The following is a 16,923-nucleotide window of genomic DNA, read 5'->3' as shown; positions in this document are numbered from 1 at the left end:
ACAGGTTTTCGTCGTGGGGAGAGGGTGTTAACTGCAGGACCAGTCAACGTTAGAGAAGGCTAGTGGGGCTAGAAAAGGCTCCATTATTTTGAAGAGAAGCCATGAGCTGCAGGCAAAAATACTGGACACCTCACAGGGCTCTGCCCAAGTCCAACAAGTCTCCAGATTGGTGAGGAATCTGAGGCAGGGAAATACATAGAGGTGTATTTATTATTTTGTATAGATCTGGGTATCTATCATGCTACTTAAGTAAAGAGTAGTGCTGTTTTAAAATTGTGTATTCGTCTGGGTGTCTGGTGGCTTTCTGCACGGCGTTCCCCTGAAAAGGTAAACTGTAAACCAGAAGGCTAAACACCTTCGGTGGGACTCTGGGGGAAGAAGCAACAGCCGCTGAGGAACCTTGGGGGAGACTGTGCTAGTTTCAGGGCCTATTAGAATACTGTGTCCAGTTCTGCTGTCCGCACGTGAAGAAGGATGTGGAAATAAAAACATAAGAACAGCCATGCTGGGTCAGACCAAAGGTCCATCTATCCTAGTATCCTGTCTTCCGACAGAAATACTGAAGAGAGTTGAAGTGATGACCACAAAAATGACAGAGGAGCTGAAAAAACAGCCTTATGAGGTGAGGCTTTAGGACTCAACCTATTCATCTTCTCAAGGACGAAGACTGAGAGATGACTTGATCATTGTCTATAGATACTTACATATTGAAGAGATCTCATAGTACAGGGCTTTTCAATCGTGCTGACAAAGGCCTACCAAGTTCCAGTTGTTGGAAATTGAAGTTAGATAAATTCAACCACAAAATAAGATGCAATTTCCTAGAAGTAAGGGTGATAAAATATTGAAACAGCTTACTGGGGAGGTGGGGGGCTCACCATCACTTGGAGTCTTTACAATGAGATGAGATCTCTTTCTAAAAGACATGCCTTAATCCAGTTTCTAGGAGAAATTTTGTGGCCCGTATGTTGGGGAGGAGGGTCAGATTGGATAGTGGTGGTGGTCCCTGGGAGGTTTTTGAACCCCCTTGTTCATTCCTTCCCTTCATGGACCATGGAGAAAACAGGAAGTTCTATACGTCCTCGACATGCTCATAACACTTGCATCTCTGCATTAAGACAATGGCTATAATCAAATCTCACACTTCAAGGATTCAGCCAGTCATCTGTGTGGGTCAGGATGGAATTTTTTTTCCTGATGCACCATATGCCAAAAGTATTCGAGGGTGTTGTTTTCCTTGAAGCATCAGGGCTTAGCCACAGCTGGAGACAGGATACCAGACAGGGTGGACCAGTGCTCTGAGATAATACAGAGAATCCTCTTTCTTAGATATCTGGCTGGTATGTCTTGCTCACATGTTTAGCAAATCTTGTAACTTAACCATATGTCCTCATATTTTGTCCTCTTTTTTTAAACTACTAACAAAATCATCCAAAGCACAGGAGCTGGTGGTGATGGGGTACTTCAACTACCCAGACATCTGTTGGGAAAATAACACAGCAGGGCACAGATTATCCAACAAGTTCTTGGAATGTATTGGAGACCATTTTTTATTTCAGAAGGTGGAGAACGCTACTGGGGGGTAAGCTGTTCTAGATTTGATTTTGACAAATAGGGAAGAACTGGTTGAGAATTTGAAAGTGGAAGGCAACTTGGGTGAAAGTGATCATGGAATGGTAGAGTTCACGATTCTAAGGAATGGTAGGAGGGAGAACAGCACAATAAAGACAATGGATTTCAAGAAGGCAGACTTTAGCAAACTCAGGGAGTTGGTAGGTAAAATCCCATGGGAAGCAAGTCTAAGGGGAAAAACAATTGAAGACAGTTTGCAGTTTTTCAAAGAGACATTATTAAGGGCATAAGAGCAAACTACCCAACTGTGTAGAAAAGATAGGAAGTATGGCAAGAGACCACCCTGCCTTAACCAGGAGATCTTCAGTGATGTAAAACTCAAAAAAGAGTCCTACAGAAAGTGGAAACTCGGTCAAATTACAAAGGATGAATATGAACAAGTATGTAGGGACAAAATTAGAATGGCCAAGGCACAAAACGAGATCAAACTAGCTAGGGAGATAAAGGGTAACAAGAAAACATTCTACAAATAAATTAGAAGCAAGAGGAAGACCAAGAACAGGGTAGGCCCATTACTCAATCAGGGGGGAAAGACAATAACAGAAAATGTGGAAATGGCAGAGGTGCTTAATGACTTCTTTGTTTCGGTTTTCACCAAGAAGGTTGGTAGCGATTGGACGTCTAACATAGTGAATGCCAGTGAAAATGAGGTAGGATCAGAGTCTAAAATAGGGAAAGAACAAGTCAAAAATTACTTAGATAAGTTAGATGTCTTCAAATCACCAGAGCCTGATGAAATGCATCCTAATATATTCAAGGAGCTGACTGAGGATATATCTGAGCCATTAGCAATTATCTTTGAAAAGTCATAGAAGACGGGAGACATTCCAGAAGACTGGAAAAGGGCAAATATAGTGCCCATCTATAAAAGGGAAATAAGGACAACCCGGGGAATTACATACCAGTCAGCTTAACTTCTGTACCCGGAAAGATAATGGAGCAAATAATTAAGCAATCAATGTGCAAACACCTGTAAGATAATGAGGTGATAAGTAACAGTCAGCACGGATTTGCCAAGACCAAATCTTGTCAAACCAACCTGAGAGCTTTCTTTGACAGAGTAACAAGCCTTGTGGATAGGGGGGAAGCAGTAGATGTGGTATATCTTGACTTTAGTAAGGCTTTTGATACTGTCTCGCATGACCTTCTCATAAACAAACTAGATGGAGCTACTATAAGGTGGGTGCATAACTGGTTGGAAAACCATTCCCAGAAAGTAGTCATCAGTGGTTCATAGTCATGCTGGAAGGGCATAACGAGTGGGGTCCCACAGGGATCGGTTCTGGGTCTGGTTCTGTTCAATATCTTCATCAATGATTTAGATAATGGCATAGAGAGTACACTTATAAAGTTTGCAGACGATACCAACCTGGGAGGGGTTGCAAGTGTTTTGTAAGGTAGGATTAAAATTCAAAATTATCTGGACGAACTGGAGAAATGGTCTGAAGTAAATAGGATGAAATTCAATAAGGACCAATGCACAGTACTCCACTTAGGAAGGAACAATCAGTTGCACACATACCAAATGGGAAATGACTGCCTAGGAAGAAGTACTGCGGAAAGGGATCTGGGGGGTCATAGTGGATCACAAGGTAAATATGAGTCAACAGTGTAACACTGTTGCAAAAAAAGCAAATATCATTGGGGATGTATTAGCAGGAGTATTGTAAGCAAGACACAAGAAGTAATTCTTCCGCTCTACTCTGCGCTAATTAGGCCTCAGCTGGAGTATTGTGTCCAGTTCTGGGCACCACATTTCAGGAAAGATGTGGAAAATTGGAGAAAGTCCAGAGAAAAGAAACAAAAATGATTAAAGGTCTAGAAAACATGACCTATGAAGGAAGCTTGAAAAAACTGGGCTTGTTTAGTCTGGAGAGGAGAAGACTGAGAGGAGACATAACAGTTTTCGAGGAGGAGGGAGAAAAATTGTTCTTCTTAACCTCTGAGGATAGGACAAGAAGCAATGGGCTTAAATTGCAGCAAGGGCAGTTTAGGTTGGACATTAGGAAAACTTCCTACCTGTCAGAATGGTTAAGCACTGGAATAAATTGCCTAGGAAGGTTGTGGAATCTCCATCACTGGGGATTTTTAAGAGCAGGTTGGACAAACAGCTGTCAGGGATGGTCTCCTTAGTCCTGCCTTGAATGCAGGGGACTGGACTAGATGACCTCTCGAGGTCCCTTCCAGTTTTATGATTCTATGCCAAAAACTAAGAGACACTATCCAATAATTCAGGCCTCAAATTTAGATTACAGAAAATAAATACATACCCATACAGATTTACCAAACCTAATAGAATTAAAATGTTGTAATTTGTTCTTATTGAAATGAGAGCATTTGTGTTAGTGCATGAGAAAACTGACTAAACAAAAGTGAAATGGACTAGTGCATTTTCATTGTTAAAATTGGGTGAAATGCAGAAGTAAAAGTACAGCACAAATGGTGTAAAGTAAAATCGGATATTTAGGAATTTTAAATGATGTAAAGCAGTATTTCTCAGTTGGTGGGTCACAAGGCATTGAGAGTTATTACAAGCTAAAGCAAAGAAATCTCACTTCCCTGCTCCCTACACACCCTTACCCTTCAAGGTCAAATCCGCTCTATCAACCTCTCTATTCATATACACAGTTAAATTATATAGGTTTATTGTTACCAATACATTTGTACTTTGACTTTTACAGTAAATGTGTAAAAGTGTTGTGAAAATGTTTTACTTCAAATAAAGGGATTGCCAACCTCAGAAGATTGAGAAACACTAATCTAAGGTATTAACAATAATGAACGTAAGTAACTTATCCTGAAAGTACTGTAACATCAGGAGTATCTGAAGGAATGAGGTAAGACCATATTATCTAAAAATCCAAACAACTTTAATGCAACCACAGTCCTACCACAGCAGTGCCTGCCTCGCCTAGCACCAGCAACAGGCCCACCACAAAAAGCATTTCCATTCTCATTCCCCCAGCTTCTCTCTCAAGGGGAATGGCAGGGGAGGGTGAATGCCCATTACAATTTTAATCAGCCTCCATCTAAAAAATATATTTCTTCTTTAAAATATTGAAGGATAAGTTAAGACATATTGCTTGCGTGAGAGTAAGGGTTTGTAGGACTGGGCTCCAATATTCCAGACACATTATACATTCACTAGCCAAAGGAAAGAGGTTTCTTACTGTAGTTCAGTGGCACAAGTTCTGGGCTCTTTGGCGTTTTGAGTTTAAATGACACATCTCCAATAGTAACAGTATCCCCTAGAAAAAAAGAAGAAATATTAAAATATACTGTACACTTTTTAAAAAGCATACATGTGCTTGCAATAATGCTGACACTGGAGGCCTAGAAGTGAAGAAGGGTATGACTGCACATTCAGGGAACAGCCTCTGCTGAGTTTCAGAACTATTAATGTATTAGCATCTAACACTTTCCAATGGTTCAAGCACCAGGATATTTTTGGTTTAAGAAACACTTCCATAGAGTGTACTTTCGTTGTTGTTATAGCCAGGGCCCTCTGTATTCCACAGCTATGGAATTCACTCTTCGCCGCAGAGCTGTGCTACAGAATCTGAGCTTTCACCTTTTAAAAATTAATCTTCTAGCCCTCATGACTGCAGAACCTTGAAAATGTGACACGAGCATAACTTAATGGAGTGGTGATTTTCCGGAGTATGTAGACAGCCTGAAACAATACCTCTGAGCTGTGAAAATTGACCCATTCATTTCAATCAGTGCCCCATCAACTCAATGGTTGCACACCTGCAGAATCTGGTGTCTTCCTAAGATGTCGCAAAACACTAAGTCCTATCAGCTCTTGTGAAGTTTTAGAATTGGTAGCTTAGTTTATGGTTATATTTTTCTGAGAGACTGGGGTGGCAAATATATGGCCTGCAAGTCAGAGCTAGCATCCAGAACCCTCTCATGAATCCCCAGCTCAGCCCATGTGCTTCAAAAGGATCCTGGTCACAGCTCCCTGTTTTCATCAGCTCACAAGAAGCTACAGGGTTCAATAAATGTGTTAGCTCATTATTTTAACATGTATGCAAGATGTCTGACATGGATTGTATATATTCAGGGTTTTCAAGTATCCCTTATCTATGATTATTTTAGAGGGTCTTTCTCCTCCTTTTTTGACCAGGTGATTTTTCCCACCAACCTTTTTCTAGTTCAAACAGTATTTTTAGGAGGTGGTTTTTTTTTTTTAAACATTTTAAAAAGTTCACTACTTCAGATATTTTGTGCCTATTTGATACAGGCACATCCTTCCTTATTTTAAGCCCCATTAGGGACCACAGTATGCAGCTGAATGAGGAGACATAAAAATATCGCAGCATGGACAAACGAGAGCAGACTCCACAGAGCCACTTCTCCCGTTCTTGCACAGGTGTGTGGGAAGGGAAGTGGGTGAAGCCTTCACTATACCTCTTATACCCCCAAAAATTCACCAGCGAGCACAGCTGAGCTAGCATAGAAGGGAAAGTATTTGGACCAGGTATAGAGCTGGCACAGATTACTTCCTCCTTGGAGCAAGAGAGGAATTAGGGACCATTTTGTGACACCCGAGGTTCTCCTTGGGCAACACCTAGTTGTACTGCCATTTACCCAGGGTCTGTGGCAAACCTATAAACTAGTCCTTATTAATGGACTTCTCTCAGGCCTTACAAGTTTTCCCTGATAAATTCTAAAACCCTAATTATTCCCCTTGACTCTCTCAACTAGCATTAGCTCATTCTCCAACTTTGCTGCCTTTATCTTTTCCCAGCACCCCTTAATTGGCTGTATTCTTGTTAAGTTGCACTTGTCAATTTTCCATTTCCAGTACAGATTTGTATTTTAATATCAACTTCCAGTCCTTGGCCAATTCCTCAAAAAACCACATTAGCTACTTCTCCTTACACTCTTCATTTCTGGATCAATAGTAATGTAAAAGTGTCTGAATTATGATATTTTGTAGCATCCTTTCATCCTACTGTATTTTAATACCACATTCCTCTTGCTGTTTCCTGAATCCTGGCTCCTAAGAAATGCTTGAACAAATCTAACATTCATTATTTAATACCCTTTAACAGTCTACAAGAAGCACTGTATCGACAAACAACGTATGCAGTGTTTCCTACAGTAACTCCACTTACATCAATATAATAGGTCAGTCTTTCCCTGTGGCTAGTTGATGGTCATTGTACCTTTAAGCTCAGGATCCCTTTAAAACTTACTCTCTCCGTAGGCTGCAAAAAAATGTAGTAAGCCAGCACTTTAGGGCTGAAAACTACACCAAAGCTCCCCTCCCACTCCCCTTATGTGTCTGCAGCTCTAATGTCTCTTGCTCACTGGGGTGATAATGAAGGGCTGAACAGGCTGGATCCAAGTAGGATCCTGAGCAGGCTGGAAGACATCTGAAATTTCAGCAAGTGTCCCGAGGGGTCCACTGCTTGCCTGAAGCTCCACAACCCCCTTCTTCAGGTCATCTTCTTAAATGCTAAAATTCCTCTTAAAACAGGTTTGTCTGATTGTCTGCCTCAGGAATTTAGTGTCAATTTGTTTTCTCGCCTTCCCCCAGCCAACGAGCGACAAAACAAGTGTATATGACTAATTAGCTTATAGCTTAAATTATTTACATTCAAGTTGTAAACATACTGTCTCTCTCCCCTATACACATGATTCGTTCAAAATACAGAAGGAATGAGACATGGGCTGAAAGGACAAGATGTGTGATACCAGACAAAGAGCAGACAAGTAAAAAAAAAAGAAAGAAAGAAAACCAAAACCAAAGCAACTTCCCTTCTATTTTTGATGTTTTTTGTATACAAAAATAAGACAGTATAAGCTTTAGGATCACAATAGAAACTACTTTTATTTGACCATTTTCTCACCAACAGAAGTTGGTCCAATAAAAGACATTACTTCGACCACCTTGTCTCTCTAATATCCTGGAACTGACACAGCTACAACTACACTGCATACAATAGAAACTACAGCAGTTTTTTAGGCTACCTATTATATTCGCCAAGCAAAGCAAGGCCTTACACTCAACTCGATGGCATTTCTCCGTTTGCCTGTCTTTCTGTAACATGATATATTCTGAAAACCACATCCTGTCATGGACTGTTCCAGGTATCAAAGTGCAGAGCCTATTGATTTTAATGTAAATCAGAAAATCAGAAAAGCCTGAAATTCCATTAAAATCAGGCCCATACAGTGCACATTTGGGGAAAACAGGAAGGTGGAAGTAGGGGACATACAGAGCTCCTGGCATCTGGTTAGAAAACATATCAGATTTAGCCAGCTCTGTAAAAAGAACCAGTTGATGACATCCATTAACACTGTCCAGGTTACATCCTCCTCCCCATCTCAGTTCTGCTCATGATCGCAATGGAATTTAAAATGATGATGCCCTGAACGACTTATCGTCCAGACAGAAAGAAAATAAATAATTTTACAAATTACAAATTGTGGGGAAATGGAGGAACGCAAGGAGCTCCTGGTGTGTGCAATGAGTTCAGCCTACAGAAACACCACAGTGTGCAACTCTAGTCTAGGTTCTTCTATCATGCTTATCTCTATGGTACATATACAAAGGGACCTCACCTGTCCTTCTAACATCATCAAGTATATTACTAGGGTTCCGTCTATTGACACACGTTTTTTTAAAAATTACAAACCTATATTATGAGAATTCCAAACTTTCCCTCTCCTTATACTACCCCCATCAAAACGGAGTTAAAATACTACAATGGCACACTTGTGTCACTGTAGCGCTTCAGTGTAGACCAGGGGTCGGCAATGTTCGGCACACGGCTCGCCAGGGTAAGCACCCTGGCAGGCCGGGCCAGTTTTATTTACCTGCTGACGCGGCAGGTTCGGCCGATCGCGGCCCCCACTGGCCGTGGTTCGCTGTCCCGGGCCAATGGGGGCGGCGAGAAGCGGTGCGGGCGAGGGATGTGCTGGCCGTGCTGACCCCTGGTGTAGACACTACCTAGGCCAATGGGAGGGATTCTCCCATCGCTATAGGTAATCCACCTCCCCGAGAGGCGGTAGCTAGGTTGACGGAAGAATTGTGCCGTCAACCTAGCACTATCTACACCGGGGGTTAGGTTGATATAGCTACATCTCTCGGGTCTGCATTTTTCACACACCTGAGAGACATACCTATACCGATGTAAATTCCTAGTGTAGACCAGACCCTAGAATGAGCACAGATGAAGTCCTGAAAACCACAGCTGAACAGACAGTTTTGGGGGGGAGGGAGTGCTAGTTTAAAACTGAACCTTAACACAATAGCTCAGTAGCACTTTCCTGAAGCTGTGCAATTTTTAACTTTCACTCAGACACCGCAGAACTGTTGGAAAGTGAGCTTCTAAATAAAGATATTTGCTTATCTTGAGATAATTTAGCTAATAAAAATGTGACAACCCACGGAAACTAACACCCTCTATTTTTCTAGAACTGCAATTTAGAGTGGATAACACATTTAATACACCCCTATTCCTACAAGAAGTGACAAAATCCATGTCTACACTATGGTTGCTACTGCAGCCATAGTATAACCCCATAGTGCAGACACAGACTACAGCTTCGGAAGGGGGTCTTCCATTGCTGTAGGAACTCCACCTACCCAAGTGACAGTAAATAGCATTCTTCTGTCGACCTAACTGCCACAACATGGCGGTTTGGGGTTAGCATAGCTGGGGTACTCTGGAGTTTAGATTTTTCACACCCCGGAGTGCCGTACATATGTTGACCTAAGTTTTAAGTGTAGACGAGGCTGATCATAGGTTCTTCATATGATCAGAAGTGGCTAAGAATTAGGTCTATCAGTCAGACTATCAAGCCCATGCCTAACCCCACATGATAACAGAATTTCATGCAGCTGTCCACCCACATGGATCACAATCACAGGATTGGAGACCTAGATTTATATCTCATTTAAAAGCTCATATATTACTTTGATATTTTTTCCACCCCATCAAATTATTTTTCCTACAAGTGGTGAATAAAGAGCTATTGTTATATCTATTTTTAAAAATTGTGAGATTCAAAGGCCTGATCTACACTTAAAATTTAGATTCACATAGCTACATTGCTCAGGAGTGTGGAAAATCCACAAACCTGACTGACAGCTATCCCAACCTATGCCAACAGAAGAATGCTTCTGTTGACCTTGCTATCATCATTCAGAGAGGTGGCGTTCCTAAACGGACAGAAAAAGCCCTTACATTGCAATAGGATGCATCTACACTGTGGGGTTATGCTGGCATAGCTACGGCAACATAACTATGCCAGTATGGTCTCCGTAGTGTAGACATACTCTCATACACAACAACGGTATGAGTCATATATATAAAGACAGATAAATAGATTATATCAGGGATTCTCAAACTGGTGGTCGTGACCCATCAGGGGGTCACAAGGTTATTACATGGGGGGTCATGAGCTGTTAGCCTCCACCCCCAAACCCCACTTTGCCTCCAGCATTTATAACAGTGTTAAATACAAAAAAAGTGTTTTTAATTTATAAGGGGGGGGGTCGCACACATAGGTTGCTGTGTGAAAGGGGTCACCAATACAAAAGTTTGAGAAACACTGGATTATATCTTAATCACAATTAAAAAAAAAGTAGCAGAAAATAGTTTTTCCTACATTTTTCTATTAGCTACTTTTTATGGTGAAATAACACATCATGAAAAACAAAAGAAATAAAATTAATGTAAAATGGCCATTTTAAAACAAAGAATCCCCTCTAATTTTAGACTCTTATCTGCAAGGATGTACACATGTATAAAACCTTACTCACTGTGAGCAGTCCCACTGAGGTCGGTAACATTATGCATATAAATAATTCCAAGCACGTATGTCAGTCTTTGCAGGATCGGGACCCTAATGAGACACTGGGAGGTTTGAAATGCATTCTTATTGGGTGGTTAAGAATTCTCTCTTTTGGACTCTTTAGGTCTGAAATTATATGATTACCATACTGAAAAAGTGATCTCAAAATATCTATAATTCAGTCTTTTATAAAATATTCATCTTCTCTCTTCAACTAATAGCACAAACACATTAAAACTGTGGTGTTATGCACTGCTAACACTAATTTCTGTGTGATTATACCACATCTGTTTGAGAAAAGTTCAACAGCTAAATTACATCTGTATATATATTTTTAGATCCTCATTTCATGATAAAGAGAAGGAAAGGAAAATAAATGCTTCCAACTGATGTCATTTACAAAACACCTTTACAAAAGGACATGTAGCAGAGAGAATGGCAACTCATCCTTAGAGAGCCAATTTAAGCTTGAAAAGGATAATGGTATTGTTATTAAGAATTTGTTTTTTCCTTTTCCTCAGCCTTTTTTAATAAATTATTACAAAGTACAGCAAGCATGTATTTTGAGTTAAATGCATGATTTTACACTTATTTAAATAGTTCTGTGCTTGCATTTTGGCTTGTGCATTGTAGTCTTTAGTTATAAATGTATTCATGCTCGCAGGCCTATTCTATACACATCTGAAGGATAACTGTGGTCTTGGGAGTACTAGGGGTGTTTTGTTTTGTTTTTTTATTTACGTGTTCCAGGAAAACAGTATCACAAGCAAAAGTTTGTTCCACTGCTTCCTTTTTTTGGGTTAACTGATTAAGTTAGCTCTATATCCACTGCATTAAACAGTCTGCAGAGTTGGGGGTTACTTGTTAGCAAATAAGGGTACTTACGTTGAAATTCTACTAACGTTTCAAAAAAGTCTCCTGCCTTAGTTAGCAACATTTCTTCAAGTGAGAACCAATACTCTTCTGGACAAAATATGTGGTGCCGCATTTCCCTCTAAGGAAAATAGGGTGACCAGACAGCAAGTGTGAAAAATCAGGACGGGGGCGTGGGGGGGTAATAGGAGCCTATATAAGAAAAAGACCCAAAAATCGGGACTGTCCCTATAAAATCGGGACATCTGGTCACCCTAAAGGAAACACAGTGCTGACTTTCAGCATCTAATGTTTTCATAATACATAATGTAATTTCCAATCAACATTAGCTGTGTTAGAACCAGAGAAGTTCTGATGTTTTTAGGCTAAGGCTTGATTTTCTTCTGTGACCTGCTATGGACTAATGATTTTCTTCACTAGTTAAAGTCTACAATGTCAATAAAGACAATATATATTTGTATTTACCCTAGGATTGATTACAAAGCCGATGATAAAGCAAGCTGAGCTTCAAAACATCAAGTGTCTTCTCTTGGAGAACTAACAAGTACTGTTATACTCCTTTTTCTCCCCCTTTCTGAGCATATTATTCCTGCATTGGAATCTTCCCTGGACACCTAATAATCATTTATGGGATTAAAGAAACCAGCATAAAGCAGAGCTTTTTATAATTTGAAAGCATTATACATCTTGGCAATTTGTGAAAATAGTATGCACTGTTAGTATGGAATGATTGACAATGCTCAATTAATATATTGTACACCTCTTGTGATAAATCAGTTTAAATATTTTTAACAGTAGGATAATTAAACTTTGTACTTATTGTGTATACCTTAGTTTTGCCCTGTATTTACAATGTGTTGTGTAAATTGGCTACAAGAGATTTTTATCAAAAATATTAATTCCTACCAAAAAATGAGTGGCCTTCAGCTGTATTCTCTGAGGCCCCCAATTGAGAGGGAATTCTCTGAATCTTAGTGATGTGGAGGGAGTATATGCCAGCTGCTTTGTTTTTCCAGTAAAAACATGAATTTAATGGCCAAAAATGTTCTGGCTCAAAAAGGATGATATCCTGGGCTGAACACTTAAGAATTGTCCTGTTCACCAATTAGGTAGTTGGCACTTTCCACTAGTGTGCTTTATCAGTGCTAAGCTGTCCGGCTTGTCAGTACTGTACTGTAATATGTAAAATTAACTTAGTGTTTCAATACTAAAATAAGGTTTTCAAAGTACAGTTTGTTCAAAGTAGAATATCCAAGCTGTCAACCTATTTTTAAATGAGCTTAAACATCAAGCATAATTGATCATTAGTATATTTTCAGTGACACAATAAAAGAAAATAAACCATGTCTGAAAATCAAAAAGACTTATTAAAAAGAACTTCCTTTTATTGAAAACTAGTTGAAACACCCTTCAAAATTCACCCTGGCAATTCCTATGTGACTTTTAATAAGAGTCCTTGCAGAGTGCTTGAATTGGCTAAACAAGTTCAACTTCAGGACAACAAGGTTTATGTATTAACCCAAAAAATGTTTGCAAAACAAACCCACAAACAATCGTGGCTATAATTAAATATTTACTAAATATTAGAAGTTAAATTTAAAACAATTACCAGATTTTGAATCTCACAGCCTGTACTGAATTTTACTCAAAGAGAATGACCAAGAATCATGTTTATTAAGCGTTAATAGTCCGCTGAGCGGTGCATGGCTATGTCTACCCTGCACACCTTACAGCAGCACAGCTGTGCCCTGTAAGGTATGCAGTGTAGCCGCTCTTTGTCGGCAGGAGAGGTCTCCTGCTGACAAAATAAAAACACCCCTAATGAGGGGTGGTAGCTTTGTCAGCAGGAGAGCATCTCCCGCCAACAAAGCACTGTCCAAAGCAGCGCTTTTCCTCGGTAAAACTTTTGTCGGTCGGGGTGTGTTTTTTCACACCCTTGACCAACAAAAGTTTTACCGACGAAAGTGCAGTGTAGATGTAGCCTGTCTTATATCCTAATCCTCCAAAAGTCATATAAAACAGAGTGGCACACTTTGTAGCTTGCATGGTCTGAGCTCACTGTACACACAAGCATCTCTGCAATTTTCCCCACAAACTCCCTGTGTGCCACCCTCCTCCTCTATTTCAGAGACTCCCTGCAATTCCCCTCCTCCCATCCTCATGCCTAAGGCTCTGTATGCACCCCAAAAAATTCTCCCTTTCACCATATGCCAGGAACTCACAGTCTTCCCCATTTTCCTTGTGACTGCTCGTCTTAGCCTGCTTACATCTAGAGGGTTGCCAACCTCCTTACACACACAAGGGGGTCCTTGCTGCCCTCCATTTCCCCCCTAATTTGGAATTTATAAAATTATTTCTTTTCTCTCTGTCTGGGATATAAGTCATTCAGGCTGTCAACATTTTAAACACTTTTGGAACAATGGGCAGAGCTGAGATGGGGTGTGTTGTTACACTGGAAGGCATTAAAAGAAAAAGTTGATGGCAGCCATTTTTTTTAAACTCTCTTGACAACAACATATGTGGTTAAAGCTGTGGGTGTGCTAACCAAATACCAAGAGCTCTGTCTCCCTCCCACCCATTTCTGGTTTTCACCAAAAATCAATAGGATTCTTCCCATTTTTGTGTAGAACATATCCTGCAATTTTGGAATTGATCGGCTGTGGTGTTCAAGACTTATGCCCAGACACACAAGCAGAGAAATGCCATCGAATTGAGTGTAGGCCTCACTTCGCTCAGCCAATAAAAGGCTGCACACTTCATTGCTCATAAGCTCAGCCAACAAAGTAAATACAATTTTTTAAAAATTTTCATCACCACCACTTCACTGAAGAAAAGTAACAGACTGTTATACTCTACTGGGTTGGAACATGCAACCTGAATATAAAAATTCTCAAATGGACCAACTCTTGGACTTTATTCAAGAAATCAAATAATAATCAGAAAAAAAATAGGATCTCCCATTTGAGCTGCACAAGTCTCTCACAAGTGTTTCCATGAAGCTTTAGTAACCTCTTTTCTCTTCCCATAATTCTATGACTTCCCCACCCCACTCTTCATAACTCTCTGTCACTGGCTGCCTTCATCTGTTCTTCCACAGCTCTTCATAAGGTGCCAGGAGGCCTCTACTCCCTATTGCAAAGGAAGTTAGGGGGAGGTGGGTGCCCCCACTTCACATTTTACAAAACTGTGACCGGCAACCATTCTGTTTCAATACTGAGGAGCTACCGCCACACCAGAATCTGGGATGTGTCTCAGCTTCAGGCAATCAGGGAGCCAAACTGACTGTTGCTTACCTAGCTGGCTGCAGCTTCCAGCCCTTCCCAAAAATCTCTTTTTGCATAGGGGAAGAGAGGAAACACTATATCAAGAAGCCTCCTAGTGGGGGCAGCCCCCTGAAAGCCCATGGAGAAGGTAACAAAAGTACCCATTGTTGCAAAAGAGGAGGAGCAGGTTACCCGACTGCACACCTGAAGTTGTCAAAGGTATAGGAGACCTGGGTCCTGCAAGAGGATGTGAGGAGGACCTAAGGAGAATGGAGTCCACTGGAGGAGAATGGGCAATAAATAGTATTCCTAATATCAAGACCTCACAATTCATAGGAACATAAGAATTGCCTTACTGAATGAGATCCAAAATCCATCTAGTCCAGTAGCCGGTCTCTGACAGTGGCTTCAGAGGACGTGCAAACCCTGAGGCACAAGGCTTACTATTCCTTCCAACATTATCATCATTAATTTTGATAACAAGAACGGAGTTATCCATAGACATACCCCATCTCTCTTTGAATTTCTCTCAATTCTTGGCCTCAATGTCATCCTGTAGCACAGAGTTTTGTAATCTAATTGTGCACTGGGTTAAAAAGTTTCACAGTCTAATTATGCAACGGGAGAAAAAGTACCTCCTTTTATCAGTTTTGAATTTTCCACCTTTTAATTTAATTGAACGCCTTCTTGTTCTTGAGTTATGAGATGGGAGAACTAAAGCTCCTGATCTACCTTCTCGATACTATTACTTATATAATTTTTATCACGCCCCCTCTTATGCATTTCCTTTCTATGGTAAAAAATCCCAATCTTTTCAATCTCACTTTTATACATTTTTTCCGATTCAAACATCCTCTGAATATTATAAGACCTCATTATATTCATTCCTCAAACTAGCTCCTTCCTTGATTAACTCAAACCTGTTTGATTGATTGCTCATTATCTGGCAGCAAAACTGAGTAATAGTGCTGTAAGTAGGAATTAAAACAAGTACATAAATTTAAGAGACCATCAGGACCTCTCAAAAGGATTCTAGCTCCATAATTCATACTTGGTCATTATTCATTCTATATTTAGGAATTGTGATTCCTTTGGCACACATCCAGAAAAATGTCACCTATTGTTGGTGTATGTCATTGTTTTAAGCGCCAGTTCTAATTTGTGTAAGGTTGTCACATGTTTTGAACATCATTATAAGATACTCTGGGATTGTTCAAGGAACACGGTCCCATTCACCCAATATATGCAGGACCAAGGTCAACTGTATGTTCTAATAGTGCTGCTTAAGGGAACATATACAGGTTCTGAGACCATTTTTTAAACCTGTAAAATTGCCTCAAGGTAGGAGGAGTATATTCTACAGACAAGTCAAATCCTGCAAATAGATCAGTATCATCGGACCCCTGAATTTAGTGGGGTTCTGCCTTTGTAAAGTGGCAATCCTATGCAATGTAACAATACAAGCATCACTACTCTGTCCCAGAGGAGTGGTTCTCAAATTATAGGCTGCAGAGCTCTTCCTGGTGATCCATAAAATGAAGCATTTTGAAACACAAACAATGGACAGACAAGGCAAGTGTTTTGGAGCCTTTTCTCTCATGAGGTGCTTCTCAGAATGGAAAAATTGGTGAATTGTTGCCCTAAAATGTGTCAACATCTCCCAACTTTACTACAAAGCCTATACACTCAGTGGAGTTTAGATGGAGAGGAGCAGGGAACTGTCCTGCTCCTATTCCCCAGTTACTTTTGTTTTGACTTTCCAGACAGGAAAAAGGGATACAAGACCCTGAGAAATTTTTAAAGTAAAATCCACCAAAACAAAACCCAACGCACCTAGCATGAGATGGAAGATACCACTAGCGTGTGAGGAGGAGAGGAGATTAAGACTAGAGGAGGTTAAAATCATGGAGCCAGTGAGTTTGGGGATGAGGGAGGCAGGGAGGGAAATAGAACTGGATCTGGACAGGTGAGATTGGGTTTTGGGAGCAGCAGGGTCTGGTGCGGATTAGATTTGGGGGCTTGGATTTGGGGGTAATGGGGATTGATAGTGAGGTGTAAAGGCAGCATTAGAGGCTGATGGTGGTTGGATATGTGGTAGTGAGGTGATATTGGTGAATGGGGGGGGGACTAGAATTTGGGTTTATGGTTGAGCTGGGATTTGGGGTCAGTGGGAGCTGATGGGGGCATGGAGGGGACTGGAGTTTGGGGACAGTGAAAGCTGATGGTGATTGGATTTGGGGGTAGTAGGGGCTGATGGTGGGATGTGGAGCAATGGAGTTTGGGGGTTGAGGAGACTGGAGTTTAGGGACAGTGGGGGCTGATGGTAGTTGGCTTTGCAGGC

General features: G+C 40.6%; 1 protein-coding gene across 1 annotated transcript in view; it reads right to left on the bottom strand.

Annotated features, from left to right (window-relative positions):
• The window catches only part of LOC113406051 (von Willebrand factor A domain-containing protein 8-like), a 258,349-nt gene that overhangs the window by 240,990 nt on the left and 436 nt on the right, over window positions 1-16,923 (bottom strand). The window contains exon 2 of the mRNA XM_029910690.1: window positions 4,803-4,880. Within this exon, the coding sequence (XP_029766550.1) occupies window positions 4,803-4,880 (78 nt within the window). The remainder of the gene's footprint in view (window positions 1-4,802; window positions 4,881-16,923) is intronic.

The sequence above is a fragment of the Terrapene carolina genome, unplaced genomic scaffold (genome assembly GCF_002925995.2).
Source record: "Terrapene carolina triunguis isolate 2854851 unplaced genomic scaffold, T_m_triunguis-2.0 Scaffold17, whole genome shotgun sequence".
Classification (NCBI taxonomy): Eukaryota; Metazoa; Chordata; order Testudines; family Emydidae; genus Terrapene; species Terrapene triunguis.
Note: the sequence above shows the minus strand (reverse complement) of the source record. Positions and strands in the feature narration are given on the sequence as shown.